The 20,712-nt window shown below is 47.3% G+C and overlaps 1 protein-coding gene across 2 annotated transcripts in view; it reads right to left on the minus strand.

Annotated features, from left to right (window-relative positions):
- ACSS1 (acyl-CoA synthetase short chain family member 1) overlaps window positions 1-20,245 on the minus strand; it is a 38,325-nt gene extending 18,080 nt beyond the window's left edge. For both annotated transcript variants that reach the window (XR_008449128.1, XM_009562582.2), the window contains exons 1-4: window positions 19,950-20,245; window positions 15,297-15,393; window positions 4,583-4,782; window positions 2,350-2,525 (exon numbers count right to left, since the gene is read on the minus strand). Coding sequence is in view for 1 of the 2 variants with exons in the window: in XM_009562582.2 (XP_009560877.2) it covers window positions 2,350-2,525; window positions 4,583-4,782; window positions 15,297-15,393; window positions 19,950-20,220 (744 nt within the window). In the remaining variant the exon portion in view is untranslated. The remainder of the gene's footprint in view (window positions 1-2,349; window positions 2,526-4,582; window positions 4,783-15,296; window positions 15,394-19,949) is intronic.
- Window positions 20,246-20,712: the final 467 nt, after the last annotated feature.

A 20,712-nucleotide genomic window follows, 5' to 3' on the forward strand; every position in this document is an offset into this window, starting at 1 on the left:
AATGTCCTGTGAGGTCAGAGCACACTTCTAGTCCAGCCCATGTGCCCAGCCCTGCAGAGGAAAGTGAAACAACATGCTTTGAATGGTCACTACACCTTGTAGCAGCAGAGGACTTGTCTGCCACACTGTAGATTTCTCAGAAAGAGAACATTTTTCTTATGCATGCACAAACTTGCAATAATCCCTGTGTATCCAGATGTTCAACATATGGTTGTAAAAACCACAGCTGGCTTGCTTCTCCCAAGCTCTGCCCTGTTCTAGATGAATAATGACTCCTGCAAGGGTTATCCAGTGGCTCTTTGAAGGGATTTCTAGGCACTGCCTTTTTACAGGTGTACACTGTAAACATGCTTTATTTATATATATCTCCATGCTACATGATAGGACTAGAGGAAATGGCCTCAAGTTGTCGCAGGGGAGGTTTAGATCAAATATTAGGAAAAAATTCTTTACTGAAGGAGTGGTGAAGCATTGGAAGAGGCTGCCCAGGGAAGTGGTGGAGTCTTCATCTCTGGAGGTGTTCAAAAAAAGTGTAGACATGGCACTTGGGGACATGGTTTAGTAGGCACAGTGGTGTTGGGCTGACAGTTGGACTGGATGATCTTAGAGGTCTTCTCCAACATTTATGATTCTATGATTTACAAGGGAACATTACCAAGGTCAGGTCCAATTATTTAAAAGTGTCTGACAAATAAAAATTAGTAAAATATGAAGAGCTGATAGTGCCAGCTGTAATTTTTAGCTTCCGAATTACAGCACTCCTGCTCATCTCTGGTATTTATTGTGACATTTCAGAATGGCCAATTCAGGCTGACTTGCCAGTTTCCGAAACTAAGATGAAGTTGTCGTATGCCCCATTACAACATGAGCTTACATTTTGCAGGAGCCATTACACAAGAGCTGGAAAGCACAACTGCCATAAAGATCATGAAGAGTTAACAGCATTAATGGTTTCATTCTTGTTAGTTTCAGACCCTACAACTGACAATGGGCTGAGCTCAGCTCTTGGATTACCAAAGTGCATCGGGCTGTTTGCCAGGTTAAAGAAAATCTTCAGAATGCGCTTTGTGGAATAAGGAGGAGCAAAACAATTTCTGAACAAAACCTGCCTGCTTTGTTTCACTTCCCCTGTAGTTGCTCGTATCTCATGTAAACAGCACAGGGACTCCAGCGTAATTACACTGGCTGCAGACAGACGATTTCCAGGCATTATTGTGATGAGTTCTTTCTGTTTACTGCTGCTGGCACTCTGATAAAACTACTTCTGCAGCAGGCTGCAGTCTCATGTGTACCAGCTAAACACATTAAAACGAGTGCTGTTTTCTTCCCCAGGAAGCACAGGTTCTAAATATTCCCAAGCCATCACCATCCTCCCAACATGGGGTAACCCCAACACTGTATTAAGTCTTTACAGGAACTTGACTATTTCTGCACTGCCTCTCAACAGTGTCCAGCGTAACAGTGCATGTGACAAACCACAACAGAGTGAACACAGTATAACAATAGCAATGATATCAGTGCACTCCGGGTCTCTCATTCCTTAAACCTCAGAACTGTTTGCAAGACTATTAAAATAGAGCAGGACAATCCCTGTCCGCGCCATGATGAATAAGACATAGACTGAGCTGCTTCAACTCACAGTCCCAGCAGGCTGTAAACACAGGCAATCCATTTGAGGATGAAGATCCAGATGCCAAAAGGGCATCTCTTTTCCATCTGCAGAAGTCAGGTCCAAAAGGCACAGATGGAGAGAAAGATGATCTAGCCACCACTCAGACCTAAAAGGTGTTATCCAGTGAGCCAGTGGTGACTGCAGGGACATCCAGATGCTGTCACTGCAGCACAGCTGTATCCATTAGCCCACCAGGGTTCTGTGGCAACATGGGAAGAGCAGGAAACACTGAAAACCTGCTCCAGAAGCATTTTAAAGAGCAGTCACTGTTGGCAGGTCTGGTGCAGCTACATCAGAGTGCCAAGCTGCAGCAGCTGCTTCATAGGCTTTTAGCTTAGCTCACATACGCAAGAAAAGTATGAAGACTGCCTGATTTTCCTTGGCTGCCAATACCCAGTGTGGCACAGATCAGACCAAAGCCAAATATCGGATTGTGAATTGGATGATCTTTAAGGTCTCTTCCAACCCTAACCATCCTATGACTCTATGATCTACATTTTTAGGAAGATTCTCACACAATGTTCTGCTTAGCCCTGCATGGGGTCTCTCAGAGATCTCTGTGTTAGCTGGTCCCTACACTCATCAGTGAAGCACATTCCTCTCCCTCAGCACAGTAAACATCACATACTTCAAGAAACACCCAGGGAAACAGGCACAGTTTACCGACACCAACATACCTCCTCGAGGGGAATATCACGTTCACCCATCTGGACTTTGTTATCTGTCCTCTGAGCCACAAAAACATGTTTGATGCTTGGGCAGTTCTTCACAGCTTCATCCACAGTTGTCTTCAGCTCTATGATTCGGCCTCCCCTGACTCCCTGGTTGTAGGTGATAACTGCTTTGCATTCAGCTAAAAAAGAAAAAACACTAGCAGACACACCATCTGTTTTCCAGGCTCGTTATGTGCACTCTGCTTTCACTACTTTTAGGGATGAAGTATAGTATGTGTGTGACAAACACTCAGAATTTCTATCAATAAAAAACAGTCAGTATCACTGATGGACATTTTAAAACCTGAGACCCACTGAGATTAGGAATGGCAGGAACCTCCAGTCAATCTCCTCTACCGCAAGGCAGGGTCCGCACCAGCTAAACTACTTCTAACAGCTGTCAGTCCAATAATAGAATCATAGGCTCATTAAGGTTGGAAAAGACCTGTAAGATAATCAAGTCTAACCATCAACACAATACCAACATGCCAATTAAACCACATCCTGAAGCACCACATTGACATGCTTTTTGGACACCTCCAGGGATGACCCCACCACTGCCCTGGGCAGCCTCTGCCAGTGCTTCACCACTCTTTCAGTAAATAAATTCTTTCCAGCATCCAATCTGAACCTCCCCTGGCACAACTTGAGGCTATTTTCTCTCATCCCATCGCTTGTTACTTGGGAGAAGAGACCAGCACCCATCTCACTATAACACCTCCTTCTAGGTAGTTGTAGAGAGCAATAAGTTCACCCCTAAAACACTTCCTAAAATACTCCAGTGGTAACTATTCTGTCCCCTTCCAACAGTCCACTACAATGCTTATCACAAACAGGAGAAAGTATTTCCCAACATCTACCTTAAGCACCACTCACTGTAATTTAAATGCCTCAACTCCTGCCTAGCAAAGCCGATGTGCAGAACAGTTTCTTCCCAGTTACCTCAGCTACAGTGAATACAGCTGCTGTAGCCCAACAAAATGCACACTGAAACTAGTGCAAGACCTCCTATCACTGCAGTGAACAAGCACCACCTCTACCCTTTCCCATCCTGTCTCTGGGGCTCCATTGCAGACTAAAGGGAACAACACCAAATTCAGCAGCCTCTCAGAGGTGCACCCTGCTCTGAGACACCTGCAGCCTTCTGAAACTCAGCCACATTTTAAGCGGAAAACTCCTGGAAGAGAAGTTGTGGACACCCCCTGGAGTCATGCAAACACTCTAGAGGTGTTCAGGTTGGACAAGGCTTTGAGCAACCTGATCCTTTGGAAGATGTCCCTGCCCATTGCAGGGGGCTGGAACTGGATAAGCTTTAAGGTCTCTTCCAACCCAAAGCATTCTGTGATTCTGTGAAGCCACAGCATACAGCAGCACTTTGGCAGAGCACTTCAAACTCTACCACACTACATTAACTATGAAGTTGTGACTGCAGAGAAATGGCTTTTCAGCCTATCTCCTCCATACAAGTGGCCAAAAGTGAGGGGTAACTAGAAGAGGTACTTGCTCTCTATAGATTAACTCAACTAAAACAGGGGAAAAAAAAAAAAAAAGGCATGAAATGCTTGGACTGAATGATCACGAAGGTCTTTTCCAATGCTAATATGATTCTATGAAACTTGCTGTAAGACATATTCCCTCACATTAGCCATAAAGAAACCAACGTGACTGCTGGGACATAAGCCACTTGCTATTTTGTTCTTCCACCGGTATTTTTAGCATTACTTTTTACCTAATCGCACTTGGAGCACTTTGGGCTGAGACCAGCTCTGTGTGTTGGTACAACAGCTAACAGAGCCAGGGCAGGCTGCCAGTACTTCCATGGCTATACATAAATCACAATATCACAATTGAGACTGCAGAATTAGCGCTGGGCAGGAGTACCAAAGAAACACTGTGATTATACTGTGAAAGAACAAATCGGGCTCCATTCCTAAGCCCCGGTTTTCCCTCCAGCTTCACTGTTATCTGGCAGCAACCCAACGCAGACTGAATGTCAAACAATTTATAAAGTATTTTAAGGCCAGAGGATTTTGCCTCTGTCTCTAAGGAAAAGGCTCTTCACAGTACATTGCAAAGGAGAGTGAACTGTCCCGCCAGCTGAGAATGAGCCTCTTCTTCTTCTGCCAAGAAAACAGAACTGGGATATGGCTTGGAGCGCTATCCAGGCAGGATTGTTCCCCGATCTGCATCTACTTACAGTCCATGATCCTTCCAGCTAAGGATTCCGCGCTGAATCCAGCGAAGACCACAGTGTGGACAGCACCAATCCTGGTGCAAGCCAGCATGGCTGCGACAGACAAGGGAGACACAGACATATAGATGGCCACCTTGTCCCCTTTCTGTATCCCGTATTTCTTCAGGGTGTTGGCAAGACGGCAAGTCAGATCCAGAAGTTCCCTGCAGCACAGAAGCAACGTTGTCACGCGACTGCATATCAGGTTTTACGTGGGGGAGCAAAAAAAGGATGAACTTGAACCAAGAGAGGCGTTGTTATCCCCTTTGGACCTCATCATCTCAGCAGAAGAGGGCACACCTAAGAGTCTTAAAGAAGAGTGGTGAGAGTCAGACCACTCCTGCCCTTAGGAAGAGAAGAAAAGGGAGATGGAGAGCAACACTTGCTGCAGAAGGATGAGCAAGCAAGAACTACAGGCACTCCCAGGAGCTGCTGGGCTCTGGTGTGGGTAGAGCAGCCATCAATCCAATGGCTGTCCATTCCAGACTGTCCACCTGGAATACTGCATCCAGCTCTGGAACCCTCAGCACAGCAGGGACACGGACCTCTTGAATTGGATCCAGAGGAGGGCAATAAAAATGATCAAACACCTGCCCTGTGAAGAAAGGCTGAAAGAGGGGTTGTTCAGCTTAGAGGAGAGAAGACTCTGAGGGAGAAGACTCCAAAGAGACCTTATTACACCCTTTCAGTACTTAAAGGAGGCTTATAAGAAAGATGGACAAAAACTTTTTATCAAGGCCTGTAGCAACAGGACAAGAGGTAATGGTTTTAAACCAAAAGAAGTTTAGACTGGATATTGGTAAGACATTTTTCAAACTGAGGGTGATGAAACACTGACACAGGTTGCCTGCAAAGGTGGTAGATGCCCCATCCCTGGAAACAATCAAGATAAGGTTGGTTGAATGGGTGTCCGAGAAACCTGATGTGGTTGAAGATGTCCTTGCTCCTGCAGGGAGGTTAGACTAGATGACATATAAAGGTCCTTTCCAGCCCAAACCATTCTATGATTCTACTGCCTCCAGAAGTCAGTGTTCATTTTAGCCATCCTTTTTTACCTCTGAGGTTCAGTTATAAGCTACCTGGAATATGAGTCGGATAAACACAAGATGAAGCTGCTGTTCAAAGAGTCCCCGCACTGTTTGTGTTGGGGAACTGCTGGAAGGCTTCAAAACAAGCAACTTCTCTTTAAAATCACAATGGTAAGCAATGGGTTTGCATGGATAATGAATAAAAGAAGTCCCAAGCCACTTGTGTGTGGCAGATTTTACAAGACTGTCATCACAGCTGTACCCTCCATTGTCTCTTCACCCCACCATGTGGCAGAGTGCAATGGCCTCATAGAAGGGAGACACAGCTCTGAGTAAAACTGCAGCTACTGTTGCAGAGAGTAACTCGGGAACATCGAGAACAAGAACAAAGGCTCTTTTCAGAGGGCTCTCTGCTGCAACGTGCTGACTTAATAGCATAAATGTTTCTCTAAGGAACTAAAAAGCAGTTGGTGGGCAAGGACTTCCATATACACTTATTCTGATGCCTGCACAGGGATAACGTGATTGCAGGCATGCCTGGGACCAAGACGCTGTCATGAACTTAACAGCTCTGTGCACCCACAGTGGAAGGGCTTTGAGAAGACAGGTAACTGCCAGATGAGGAGTGGTCTCAGGCCAGGGAAGGAGGTGACCCTCACAAGGGACAGCAGATTACCCCTTGGTGGTGCCAACCATCAGCTCAGAGGAGAAGACTCACAGAGTCTGATGGGAATGAAAACTGTCCTCTGGGTTCAGGAACTCGCTGAGTACTGAGGCCCAGAGGAGAGAGATATCTTCTGCTCCCTAGCACAATCATTTTCAATCTGTGAATCCTTAGGGATCTGCAAGCTATGCCACCAGGGACTCCAAAAACTGTTAAACAAATGAATTTTGGGAGTCTGCATTCCACGATAAGCTGTACAGCATGAAACTACCCACATATCCTTATCTCCCAGAACTGGCCATAGCTGTGAAAAAGCAAACAAACAAAGAAAACCAGTTTTCAGCTGGTGGCTGAACTGCAAATAAAATGAAATGCTGTTTCTGGTCCACCAAAAATTGTTTTGCTTCTTTCTTTAAAACAATACAAGTTGGAAACAGGCAAAGCCCAAGAGCACCACTTGAGAAATGTTGTAACAAAACCATGGGCTGAGAATAACTTAGCATCTTACTTCTTTAGGGTAAAAATCTATCTGCCTGTGAGGTAGTGAAGTAACACAGCCATAAAGACAGTGACGGCTGGAGGGATACCACTTTCCTGCCATCTTCCTTATAGCAGCCTTCAAGTACTTAAAGGGTGTACAGGAAACCTGGGGAGGGGCTCTTTATCAGGGAATGCAGGGACAGGACAAGGGTAATGGTTTTAGGCTGAAACAGGGAAGATACAGATTAGATATTAGGAAGAAATGTTGTCCTGTGAGACTGAGGAGACACCAGCACAGGTTGCCCAGAGAAGTCACGGATGGCCCACCCCTGGAGGTGTTCAAGGCCAGGCTGGATGAGGCTTTGAGCAACATGATCCAGTGGAAGGTGTCCCTGCCCATGACAGATAAATTGGCACTGGATGAGCTTTAAGGTCCCTTTCCCACCCAAACCATTCTGTGATTCCATGATTCTATGATCTTTTAGGAAATAAGGAAAAGGAGCCCCGAATCCCAGCCGCAGCACGGTGTTCTTTAGTTTAAGACTATTCCTGTAGCATCAAGTAAACAGAACACTCTTGAAGCACAGGATCTCGAAGAAGTGGTCAGATGTGCTCAGTGCCTGCTCTCTGGCAGTCACTGGTAGCAGCTCCCACCATAGAGACACCACAACCCTGCAGAAAGCAGATATGGAGCGGCTTTACCCCAGACTGAACTTCCTCCTAACTCCTCACAGCTTGAGATCAGCCTGAACTCTAAAGCACAACATTCAATACGTCTTCCAAGAGTTTCACTACCCAGCACGTCCCGGCTATCCATATAAGCACAGTCTGTTACATGTATTATTTTGAGTACTAAGCTTAAGAACTGAGCAACTTCATGCAATAACGAATTCCCACCCAGCATTTAGGGTTTGTGCCTTGAACTAAAAGGTCACATTTTCTGCTCCAGAATTCATCCCGTTCTGTGTTAGAGAATAATATTGATCCACATTGAGATTTAAGAGCCAAAACAAAACTAAAGCTGCTCAACTGCAGAGTGCAGGAAGTGAAACAAGCCCCAGCCAGGCAGTGGTGAGAAAGCAAAAAAACCCCACTTACGTGCGATGGAAAATACCCAAGTGCTTTCAGAGCTGCAGCCTTTCTCCTGAACACAAATGCCAGAAAAGCTCTGGCCAGAGCGTCCTTTCAAAGCAACGTGTTTCATTTGCTCATTCACGACTCGGTGACCATGATGGCACTGTTTTTTATGATTAACCCCAATTTTACATCTGCTCAGTGAAGGTGTGTGAGCAGGCCAATGGACAAGAAGGACCAAGTCTTCAGCCCTGGATCTATTTGGTTTTCCTTCTTTGTGCTCTGAAAGGCCTTGGAAGTCCCTTGGCAGCGCAGCACATGAAAGAACAGACACAAAAGCAGAAAGAAGGTGAAGCCAAGAACTCCAACAAAGAAATCCACAAATCCCTGCGCATCAGGTGTTTCTTCTGGCTCCTGCAGCAGCAACTCAACCTTCCCCTTTAGTTCAAGGAAGGGAGTTTGCACAAGGAGAGGGAGTTTTTCTGTGTCAGCAATCCTTCCTTAGACCCCCTCACTCCTTCACACACATTTTGCTAACAGGTAGGCAAAAACCAGCAGGTTACACATCTCCAGTACTTAACCTAGATACGTCTCAGAGTGGAACAAGCACCCTGCAGGACCATTCCCAGCATGATTGGGTGCAACAGACCTAACCAAACTGAGAAGGAGGAAACCACGACCATTACCCTGCCTGACTGCTACTGCTGTCAAGCTTGGCCTTGCAGTTGAGGGAGGCGATTCTGCCTCTCTACTCTGCTCTTGTGAGACCTCACCTGGAGCCCTGCATTCTGTTCTGGAGTCCTCAGCACAGGAAGGACATGGATCTGTTAGAGTGAGTCCAGAGGAGGCCACAAAGATGATCTGAGGACTAGAGCACCTCCCATACAAGGACAGGCTAGAAGAGAAGGCTCGGGGAAGACATTAGAGCAGCCTTCCAGTATTGAAAGGGGGCCTCCAGGAAAGCCATGGAAAGGTTCTTTATCAGGGAGTGCAGGGATGAGACAAGGGGGGATGGTTTTAAGCTGAAAGAGGGAAGATTTAGATGAGATCTTAGAAAGAAATGTTCTCGTCTGAGGGTGGTGAGGCACTGGCACAGATTGCCCAGAGAAGTCATGGCTACCCCAACCCTGGAGGTGTTCAAGGCCAGGCTGGATGAGGCTTTGAGCAGTCTGATCCAGTGGAAGGTGTCCTTGCCCATGGCAGGGGGGTGGAACTTTAAAGGGATCTTTAAGGTCCCTTCCAGCTCAAACCATTCCATGATTCTATGAATCCCTCCATCACATGAGGTTAGAAGATCCCAAAGCAATTCTGGGCTTAGGCCCAGCATTGCCCTACCGTTGGCACAGAGGCAAAGCCATTGAACACTGGCAGGCTGTGCACAGGGAAGGATTTGCCTCCCATCCACACCTTCGAGCTTTGATGGAAGCAAGGCTCATTTAAAAAACATAGACCAGGTGCTGAACAGAGCTGGACGCTGTTGTCTTGGAGCAGTGCAAGAGAAGGCTTCACTTAGCTTCTGCCTGCAGTGAAACTTGGGGTACAGAGGAAGGGTGGAGGAAGCAGAGGCATAGAGTGAAACTATCTACCCTGAAAGGGCTCAGCTGTTGCTAGTGAAGGAGGGCAGAGGGTGGCCAGAGACTCAGAACAGCCACACGCTGCTGCCTGCAGACCACAAGAAGAGAGAGAAAGGCAAAAATCCCAGGTGCATTGCATTGCACACCTCCCTGCATTCTGGAGGATTTCAGTGCAGCTGCCCAAGCAGACTGTGCAGAGCAGGGCACTATGCTCAGCAGAACCAGACAGGACAACCACCACAGATGAACAATGCCATGGAACACAGAGGGGGTCCTGGGATGCCTGGCTCTCTGCATGCAAATTGGGCAGACAACAGCAGGATCTCAGCAGAGCCGCTGCATAAGGAAATGTGCCAAAACGAAAGGAAGTGCCCAGCCCCTCTGGACAGAGACAGCCCAGAAAACGCAAAGTCAGTTCAAGGTGCAACAGTCTGCAATGTCTCTGCAAAAATTGACCATGAGAGCTGAGGGCAAATAAGAGAGAAAATAGGGCAGCGGCATGCCATTCCTGTGGGTAGAGCATCGAGGTGGAGCTGAGAAATGGGGAAGAAGCTACCAGTTGGACCCAGGAGGTGAGGCCATTTGCACAGGAGAAAGAACAGTATATATACGGTATGTGCTTTTAAACCAAAGCAAGCCAGGCAGACAGTAGCTGCATTAATGAACATGAGCAGGGAAGGTGAAAAATTATGATGCGTGGATAAGATTCTGGACTTGCTTTCAGAAAATGTTCTCTTCCAACTAAAGATGCAGACAAGCCCAAGCAATTCACTGCACTACAGGTGTGAGGGCAGATAGCCACCGGACATGGATTTCATGTGAATTTATTAATCCCAACCCAGAACCTCTAAAATCGGAGGGAAGCATCAGCCTACCACAATGACAATGACATGGCTGCTCATAGTGCAAGTGACACCGACAGGCTTTAAATGCCATGCACAAAGGCTCTGTGGGGATAGCTGGCTCTACTTCTGTACCAGCAAGAAACATGAGCTGAGAGGGGCTGGGCTGCACACAAATCCCTCTCTGCATATTCACAATAACCGCCCCATTGCAGAGCTGCTTTTGAATTTGTTCCTCCAACCCACTGCCTGCTGATTTCCATCAGCTTTTGAGCAAACCCTTCACACAGCTGTCTCATGTCACAACCTGTTGGAAAACCAGTTCCTTTCAGGATCCTTGTTGCATCCCTGTAACATGAACTGCCCTGCTAAGCAACATGCCACAGGCTTTGTAGTGAGTTTGCAAGGTCTCAGGAATGCAGTTTGTGATGCTTGTTCTGTTTGAGCTGTCCTTAACCTACCTGAAGCTTTGTTAAGCTTCTTTTAGCTACAAGACTAATTCTTCTAATTGACCAAGTAACCATGGTATTTTTATTTTTAATATTAACCATATTTTTTTATGCCTCTTTATCTTTTTATGCTACCATTGTGGCATAGAAACTACTAGCACAGCCAAGTAACATACAGAAAAACAGGCTTGGCATGAAAAGAGGCCTTGAGAAGTAGAGGTAGAGGATGTGGTGTGAAGGAGAACAGGCATGGGATGATAAAAGATGGAGCACAGGCTGTCACTGGTGGCCCCACACTGCGAACAACCAGTAAAAGAACTATGGAACTGATGCTGGACAAAAGTGGTCACCAAGAGGACCTCTTTCTAATTATTACAGAAAAAGAAAGATCTTGACAAAAAAAAAAGAGGAGGAGCAGGCGCTGATCTCTCCTCTCTGGTGATCAATGATAGGACCCGAGGGAATGTCAGGAAGATGTGTGAGGAAAGGGTTAGGTTGGATGTTAGAAAAAGGTTCTTCACCCAGAGGGTGGTGGAGCACTGGAACAGCTCCCCAGGGAAGCAGTCCCAGCACCAAGCCTGACAATATTCCAGAAGCATTTGGATAGTGCCCTCAGGCACATGGTGTGAAAGTTGAGGTTGTCCTGTGCGGGGACAGGAGTTGGACTCTATGATCCTTGTGGGTCCCTTCCAACTCAGGACATTCTATGATTCTATAATTCTATGATTAGAATGTTAAGGGCTCAGTTATACTAAGAATAAAACTCTTGTCTCTCTCTGTACAAAGTCTGCTTCGGTTTTGCCTATAACTATGCCTTTGAGCATCAAAACTGTTCTCTGCTAGATTCATCACCCTTTATGGAGGCAAATCCTCACCTATCACAGCATCATTTCAAAGCAAGGGGCTGTCCCCTCAGCAGAGTCTGTTCAGAAATTACCAAATCCCTCACCAGATACAGTGATACTGATATTTCCAAAGCCCATTGCTCAATATCTGGAACAACTCCTGTAAAACCCAACACTAAGTCATGGCATTTCTCTGATACATTTCAGGGACACCTGGCAGGAACATTTTTCCAAGAAGTCTCACGCTATCTTTTGCCACAGCAAGACACGCTGTGGCTTCTCAACAAAGGAAGTCAGTCTCTCTTATATCCCCAAAAATTGCATGAAGACCTTCATTGGGAAGCAGCCTTTGCCAAAGCGTTCCTATATATTTTCCTAATATATTCAATTCCATATAAGGGCTTTGACAGTGTTCATTTAGGAGGTTCAGCACAAGCCATGTTCTCTGCTTTCTCAGCACTGAGGCTGCATTGAGTATTTCTTCCAGCAACCAATTTAATTCCTGGAAATAAAGGCGACATTCCACTGGATCAGGTTGCTCAAAGCCCCATCCAACCTGGCCTTGAACACTTCCAGGGGTAGGGACCATACATTACTTTTCTGGGCAGCCTGGGCCAGTGCCTCAACACCTCCACAGGAAAACATTTCTTCCTGAGATCTCATCTAAATCTCCCCTCTTTCAGCTTAAAACCACATCCCCTCATCCTATCCCTGCACTCCATGATGAAGAGCCCCTCCCCAGCTTTCCTGTAGCCCCTTTCAGGACTGGATAGCTGCTATAAGCTCTCCCTGAAGCCTTCTCTTCTCCAAGCTGAACAACGCCAACTCTCTTAGCCTGCCTCCATATGGGAGGTGCTCCAGCCCTCAGATTACCTTCACAGCCCTCTCCCGGTTCACCCTAACAGATGCATCCCCTCCCTGTGCTGAGATCTCCAGAACTGAATGCAGGGCACCAAGTGAGGCCTCATGAGAACAGAGTAGAGGGGCAGAATCCCCTCCTTCAACCTGCTGGTCACCGTGTCAAATCATGTGTTCTCTGCTCATTTCCACCCACCTAGCACCCTAGGAAAAGCTGCCTCGGAGAGCAATTTCCAGCTCTCCAGCTTCTGCTTTAAATCTTTTCTGCATTTTTTTTTTCCCGCCCATTTCTTCACATGGCTCACTTTGGCAATGCCCATAGGATCTTACAGCGCTAGGAAACAGTGGCTCACAGGTGGCTCAATTGTGGAGACCGTGGTAAACAAAGGAACACTGAAGGGAATAAATAACCCCGTGTCAGACACTGGGAGGTCTGGCATAACTTGAGCTGCTGTCTTTAACATTCCCCATTGCTGAGTTTACAGAGGCTGCAATCCAACATCTCCAGCCACCAACTCCGCATGCTTATATAAGGCGCTTGAAAATACAGTGCCCTTTAAAACTCAGGCTCAGCAACGAGTTGGGGAATTCCTCTACAAGGTTTCAAGGCTTCTGGGCTCTGACAACATCCACAGGGCAGGATGAAACTCTCCCTGATGGGCTGAACCATCCTGCCAACAAATTCAGCTGACTGCTCCCAGCAGGACACTCCTGTGGGTTAACTGCCCCTTCGCCACTGCCCTATCAATGGATTTATCGTGGTTTAACCTTCAGACAGCCAGACCTCCTGATAACAGACTGGCACAATCTGTCCCCGCTTTGCTGACTGCAGCCACCGAACCCCAGGATGGCACATGCCCTGTTGTCACAAAGCAGAACAAAAAACAAGTCTCCTGCCTTGCCATTCAAAACTGGAGATAATTTGAAACTTATTTGAATTTCTGCTTCATAAAAAAGAAACCCAGAGGGAGGGAAAAACACAAGAGATGCCAGGGAACACTTGTTTTTCCCCAAAAGGCTGAGTTGCTGGAGAGACAGGACAGAAAAAAGAAGGACATCACAGGACATCACAATCGAGCTTGTAAGGGCAGCAATAATTATTCAAGCAAAACTGAAATATTTCAACCATGGCTTCATAAAATCATATAACTATAGAATGGTTTGGGATGAAGGGACCTTAAAGATCATCCAGTTCCAAACCTCCTGCTACCTCCCACTGCACCATGTTGCTCAAAGCCTCAACCAACCTGGCCTCGAACACCTCCAGGGATAGGGCAGCCACAACTTCCCTGGGCAACCTGGGCCAGTGTCTCACCACCCTCACAGGAAAACATTTCTTCCCAAGACCTCATCTAAATCCCTCCCTAAGCTTAAAACCAGCCTCCCTCATCTTATACCTGCACTCCTTGATAAAGAGCCCCTCCCCAGCTTTCCTGTAGCCTCTTTCAGTACTCAAAGGCTTCTCAAAGATCTCCTTGGAGCCTTCTTTTCTCTAGGCTGAGCAACTTCAACTCTCTCCATGGCTTTGTGTATCTTTGCCAATAAGGAGATGTATGGATTCCTCTCCTAGCACAGAACACTTGAACCAAGCTCCATAAACACAACCCACCTAGCTGAAAAGTGTACAAAGGGATGTAGGCTGGGTTACAGCACAGCCTCACCAGCTTTTTGCCTGCTGCAAGCCGGTCAGTTCACAGGGCAGCAGAGGCAAACAGAGGTTCTTTCTTCTCCCAAGCATGAGCAAGCTGGGACAGCACTTTCCAATACAGCTGCATTTTCTTCCCAATCCACAGTGGAAGCCCAGCTGATCAAGGCTTTTCCCTCCCTCAGGGAGGAGGAAGCTTGTTCCAGCCCTCTTCCTGAAGAGCTGCCTGCTTCCTTTGCAGGCTGTGATGGGAACAGGGCCAGTGCTAAGCTGTTTTCTTGCTCCTGAGAATGAGAAGCGAAAGCACCCATGCCAGCAGCCATGTCTTTCCTTGTGCCACCCAAGGCTTACGGATAAGGAGAAGCAGTTCACACCAGCAAGCTTTGCAAACTAGATAATGTAACAAACTGGTGCCTTGTATTTCTCTGCACATAAGCCCTGGACACCTCCTAGCTGAGATTCCACGACCTTCCTCAAAGCTGGTCCATAAGGCAGTGGCCAAATTAAAGTCTTCAACTTCCTAGTGCTGCTGTCCCATTAACTGCACATCCAGATTCTAGGGAAAGGGGCACACCTCTACTACAGACACCACAGTCTGGGTCCTCCTGATACCCAGCATCTCTCTCATTCCCTCTTCACACCGGGGCTGTCCTGCACTGAGGCTGGAGTGCAGATATCACCCTGCTAGAGCAGGGTCTTGGAAGATATTACTCAACTGGCCTCACCACTTCTGGGCCACCTCTTTTTCTGACACACTTCCCCTCACAAAACTTCTAGCTCAAACAAGGCGCTACTGCAAAAAGCTTTCAACTCAGCTCAGCCTCACAGGGAGGTCAGTGCCAGCACAACTTGGAAAACCTTACTGCCCTATTTGGAACCTTTGAAAATGCAGTCCAAAGATCACAGAAAACACAATTTTTTTTTATTCTTTCCTTGTGTGCACACCCATATAATATCACTGTTTTCAACAAAGCTATTCCTGACTTAATGAGATAAGCAGAGAACCAAGTGACCTTTTTCACCATGTCCTAGGACCGAAGTCTCTTAAGAAACTGTGTCACTTGAAGGCAGACTCATCTCACCAAGAGCATCAGGCAGAAACAGGAATGTGGCTCTCAAATACAAGCAGAAGCTTGAAAATATGCTGAAAATATATTGCTGGTCTGAAATTGGACCTCTGTGAAACGGCATTCCAGAGCATCATGAGAAGGTGCCATACCTGTATGTGACATGCACTGCAGTGCCAGGCTCATCTCTTTCCCAAATCAAAGCCACTCTGTCTGGAGACTTTTCAACATGTTGATCCAAGCAATTTACTGTAAGAAAACAGAGGTTTAAATAAAGCCTGATCATATGCAAGGTGCTCTGTAAACTTCGCACGGTCAAGCATAACAACAAGCTAGCACAAGATGAAACACAGAATGAGAGAATCATTAAGGTTGGAAAAGACATCTAAGATCATCAAATTCAACCATCAGCCCAACACCATCATGCCTACTAAACCATTCATTAGCTAGCGACCCACAGACTCATCTATATAATAACACTAGGAAGTTGTCCTTTGTAGTGGTAGCATTGGTAAAGCTATCCCCTGCCATATCTGTAGGATGCAAATATTACAAATACTACACTTAATTACACTTAATAAACTTCACTTGTGGAAGCCCCATCCCTGGAGGTGTTCAAGGCCAGGTTGAAGGGGGCTTTGAACAACCTGATCCAGTGGAAAGCATCCCTGCCCATCACAGTGGAGGTTGGAACTGGATGAGCTTTAAGGTCCTTTCCAATCCAAGCCATTCTACGATTCTATGATAATTGGAACAACTGCCTAAGAGATGGCATCCCACAAGAGGCCTCAGCTGATTCCACTCAGCTTAGTTCCACCGGTTAAGCTTAAACCAGCCCAAATCTCTCCCTTGCTCTCAGCAGCACAAAGACAAAACACTGCTTCGATGTTTCTCTTCCCCATGTTGCACCCGAGCAAACCACTGTGAGCTGCTATGTGGGATGCAGCATCTGTACTAATATCTAATCATGGGAGCTAACGAACAGTTACGTCCTCTCCTTTCGTGATATTTGAGGAATAGAACAATGGGAAAGCATGAAGACTGCAGAAGACCGGCATCTGGCCAGTACTTTAGGAGCCAAAAAGAGACAGGAGGTCAAGACAACCCTTATTGTAAACCTTATATGGAAACTTCAAAGGGGGACAGATGTCAACAAAATAGAGTAGGGGGCTGCTTTGCAGACCTCAGACTCAATAAAAGACTGTGGGGAGCATGCACGAAGGGTAGGGCACCTATTATAATTAATATTGGGTAATGTGATTAATATGCATGATTTTTAGGAGAAGTTTAATACATATGTATGAATTCAGTGTATGAAAAACTGATACTCATAACTGTCAGCACACATGGTAGGCAGAACAATCCCCTCGTGTATCTGGTACCAAAAATTAAAAAGAATGCCTGCTTCTTTAGACCATGTTGGTGTTAAGAAGTTTCTTTTCCTGATTTTGGTGACACACAAAGTAGCATTTCACTATAAAAATCTAACAGTCTGGCTTTCCCAGATTGAGTTTTTAGCACTGTATCATTTGGATTTTCTAATTAAAGCTCATGCGAAACAATTTTGTTTCAGGGTGTAAAGGAAGAGCTGACTCTCGGGTAACTGAAAATATCTAAAACTTTAGGATCTAGGGTAAACTCACGGAGTACAGATATGTACACATTACCAGATATCTGGGAATATAAACACATCTCAAGAGCTGAAAAAGGGGAGATTCAAATGAGATATTAAAAAGAATTTTTTTCCTCTGATGGTGGTGAGGCATTGGCACAGGTTGCCCTTAGAAGCTGTGGCTGCCCCATCCTTGGAGATGTTCAGGGCCAGGCTGGGTAAGGCTTTGAGCAACCTGATCCAGTGGAAGGTGTTCCTGCCTATGGCAGGTGGGTTGGAACTCGATGAGTCTGAAGTCCCTTCCAACTAAAACAGTTCTATGAAGCTGTGTGCTATACCTTCTAAAACCTGAAGGTATAACAGTACCTTCTGAAGGCACATCTCTCCCCCCCTCAACAACCAAAGGTCAGGAAAACTTGAACAACTACACAAGATGCTCTAGTGGACTTCGGGAGAGCACCCAGCCTGAAGAGACTTATGGAGAAACTTGCCTGCCTGCACGTTCGTCAGCAACTTGCCTGATGGTAAGATATTAACCTTGCAAAATATTGATTCCAAGCCTAGACTATGCTTACTCGATCATTATCATCTTCCAAAGGCAGATACTTCTTTCAATAGACAACCATTAAAAACCAGTCAGACATACTGCCATGTAGCTCAGAGAAAACCCTTATTAAAAAAAAAAAAAAAAAAAAGAGGCTGAGTTTCAGATCATATTTCCAAGAAATATTAATGCTGCCAGAAAGGATTCCATTGTTCCATATAAAATTAAGTGCAGCCAAAGCTGGCTATCACAAGTTGTGAAATTTAAGTAGCCTGCAGCCCAGGAGCCAGCTTCTGCTGTTCTCTGATTTACACCACCACACGGAGGGTGGGAACGAGCCCCAAAAGGTGCACAGAGAGAAATCCCTCTGAATTCAGCACATTTAATTGCAAGAACAACAGTCAATCTCAAAATCATAAACAGCTGGAAAGCACTTTTTCAAAGTCTTTTATTTTTTTAATGTAAATTCCTGCAGCCATGCTATAAAAATAAAGGAGATAAAGCCATTTCTTATATTTCTAATACTATATATTATTTATCACGTCCCCCACACAATACGGGAGGATAAAAGCTCTAATGGGGAACACCTGAAGCAGTTTTACACTGGTTTCCTCTGTTGTCCATCCCTAAGTAATAGGATCCACTGTGGCTTGGTCCACGATCCTTCACAACTCCCACCTCCAAGCTCGTTGCAGTAACACCCTCATGGATTGCACCATGCTACAGTAAATCACATTAATGGACATTCACTGCCCAAACAGCATTTCTTACTCAGCCATACGAGCCTTCAGCAGGAATTTCTGTTGCAGGAAGCCTCAGCTGAGCCAAGTGAGGGCTTTAGCTCTTTGCTCAGTAAGAATCACAGCCAAATGCTATTATTTCCTTCCTGATCTTAGGCTTACAAGAGCCTTTTTCTCATTTTACAAAATAGAATTTAGTGACCTTCCCTGTACTACTATACCTCAATGTTTTCTCCATGTGCCTTCTTGCCTCCTCAGCCACACTTGGAAATGATCCATTTTGGTAAAACATGCTCCTGAGGACCTTGGAAGTGCAGTAGTTAGCTGGGGTATTTCCTGGCTAGGCCAATAAACCCAGAAGCGCTGAAGCTCACAATTCCCTCAAACCCTTCTGCAAGGTCTCCCCAAGCAAAAAAGCAGCAGGTGTTTCGGTTGCTTGCAGTCCAACTGCATTGGGAAACGGGCACACAGGATGCTCTGGATCGGGGACCTGAACTGTTGCTGTGTTTCTGTAACCAGTGTTCAAATCAAGAGATCAAGGGACAAAGTTAGAGCTTCCTAACAGAAAAGGAGCCAGTCAGCTATGGCCAAGTATCATCTGCTTTAAAAGAAAGCCAGCAACAGCAAAACTGCTTAATACTGTGCATCTACGTCTCCAAGGTCTGTGATTTCTTTTTACCTATGAAAGAAAACTAAGTGGCATTTGAGTGCCTCCTGAAAACCAGACCTAAGACATGATCTAAAATCAGGCCGAGCGATACTGGGATTTCGAACACCTGCCCCACATGGGACCCAGAAGAAGGTGCTGATCCCACTCTACAGCGGAAAGAAACAGAACCCTGAAGATTTACCTTTCAACAGGAATCAAACAAAACAGAAGTCCAGTTAAAATTCCTTGCTAAGTTCTGGAAGGTGTGCTATATGCACCACTCCATCAACTCAACATGCAATATCTTGGAGGAGATGCTCCACTATATTGTTTGGAAGACCTGAGGAGGGTTTGCTCTTTTGCTCTAGTGGTCAAAGACATTACAGCTCCTGACAGTGACTGAAACACTCTCCCAGGAATAGGGAAAAGAAGGTGAGAAAATGTATGTCCCCGTTAAACAACTTTCACTACAGAGTTGTGCTCCAGAGGGGGGAGCGGCTTACTCCCACGGGATGGAGCAGGGGCACAGCACAGAAGAGTCTTCAAGACAGGTACGGCCAGGAAGAAACACAGAGTTGGTTAGAACCACCACAGCAAGTTTTCCTCTTCCTTCATCTAAGTTCATACAATCACAGAATGGTTTGGGTTAGAAGAGACCCATCCAGTCCCACTGCCCCTGCCTCAAAGGCAAAGTTGGAGGCAAAGACCAATCTCCTTGTCCGACAGCAAAAAGTAGCTGCAGCTTCCCCTGTACAAGCCTGGGATTCACTCCATCCCTCACCTTTGGTCACTTTTGCTCAGCATAGCATGATGCAGCACCCCTGCACACCAAAGTCGTGGCTGCCCTATCCCTGGAGGTGTTCAAGGCCGGGCTGGATGGGGCTTTGAGCAACCTGATCCAGTGGAAGGTATCCCTGCCCATGGCAGGGAAGTGGAACTGGATAGGCATTGAGATCCCTTATTACCCAAACCATTCCATGATTCTACGATCCCTGCTGGCACGACACTGGTTATCCCACCTTTGGATTTTCCTCATATGTCCCAACACCCGGCAGACTTTCTCCAGGCACCACCCAACCAAACTCTGAGTTTTTTGCTGGAAAAGAGCGGTGCTGGGGAGAACTATAGAATCATAGAATGGGTTGGGTTGGAAGGGACCTTAAAGCCCATCCAGTTCGAACCCGCCGCCACGGGGAGGGACACGGTCCCAAACTCTCCCTCCGGGAGAGGTCCCGGGGACAGCGGGGGGGGACTCCTTACCGGAGACGTTGATGCGGCCGCCCAGGAACCACCGTGCGGTGCCGGCGGGTCCGGGCTGGCAGGCGGTGTGGAAGGGTCCGTCCCAGCGCAGCAGCCCCCGCGCCGCCTCCGCCCAGAACCCGGCGGGGTCCCGGGCCGCCCGCTCCCTCCAGTGCCGGTACCCGCCGGGCGGCAGCACCGCCGCGTCCCCCGAGCCGCAGCGCCGGGGAGCGAACGGGAGCCGCGCCGGGAGGCGCAGAGCGCGCAGCGCCCCGGCAGCCGCCAGCGCCATCGGGCACCGACACACCGGGCACCGCCCCGGCACCGCCCGGCACCGCCCCCGCCGCTGCGACCGCCCTGGGGAGGGGCTGCCCGCTGCGGGCACGGGGGAGCCGGGGAAACACGGAGGGGACCACGGCACCGGAAAGTCCCAGGAGCATCTCCCAGCCTGGGAGCGTCCCGGGAGCGCTCCAGAGCCCCGGGAGAGCTCCGGGAGCGCCCCGCAGCCCTGGTAGAGTACTGGGGGAGTCTTGGAAGAGCTCTACAGCCCAGGAGAGCCCCGGGAGCATCTCACAGCCCGGGGAGCTCCGGGACAGCCTCACAGCCCGGGAGAGTCCTGGGAGAACTCTACAGCCCAGGGGAGCCCCGGGAGAGCCTCGCAGCCCGGTGGAGTCCTGGGAGAGTCCTGGGAGAGCTCCGCAGCCCAGGAAAGACCCGGGAGCATCTCACAGCCCGGGAGAACCCCACAGCCCCGGGAGAGCTCCGGGAGTATCTCGCAGCCCGG

The sequence above is a fragment of the Cuculus canorus genome, chromosome 3 (genome assembly GCF_017976375.1).
Source record: "Cuculus canorus isolate bCucCan1 chromosome 3, bCucCan1.pri, whole genome shotgun sequence".
Taxonomy (NCBI): Eukaryota; Metazoa; Chordata; class Aves; order Cuculiformes; family Cuculidae; genus Cuculus; species Cuculus canorus.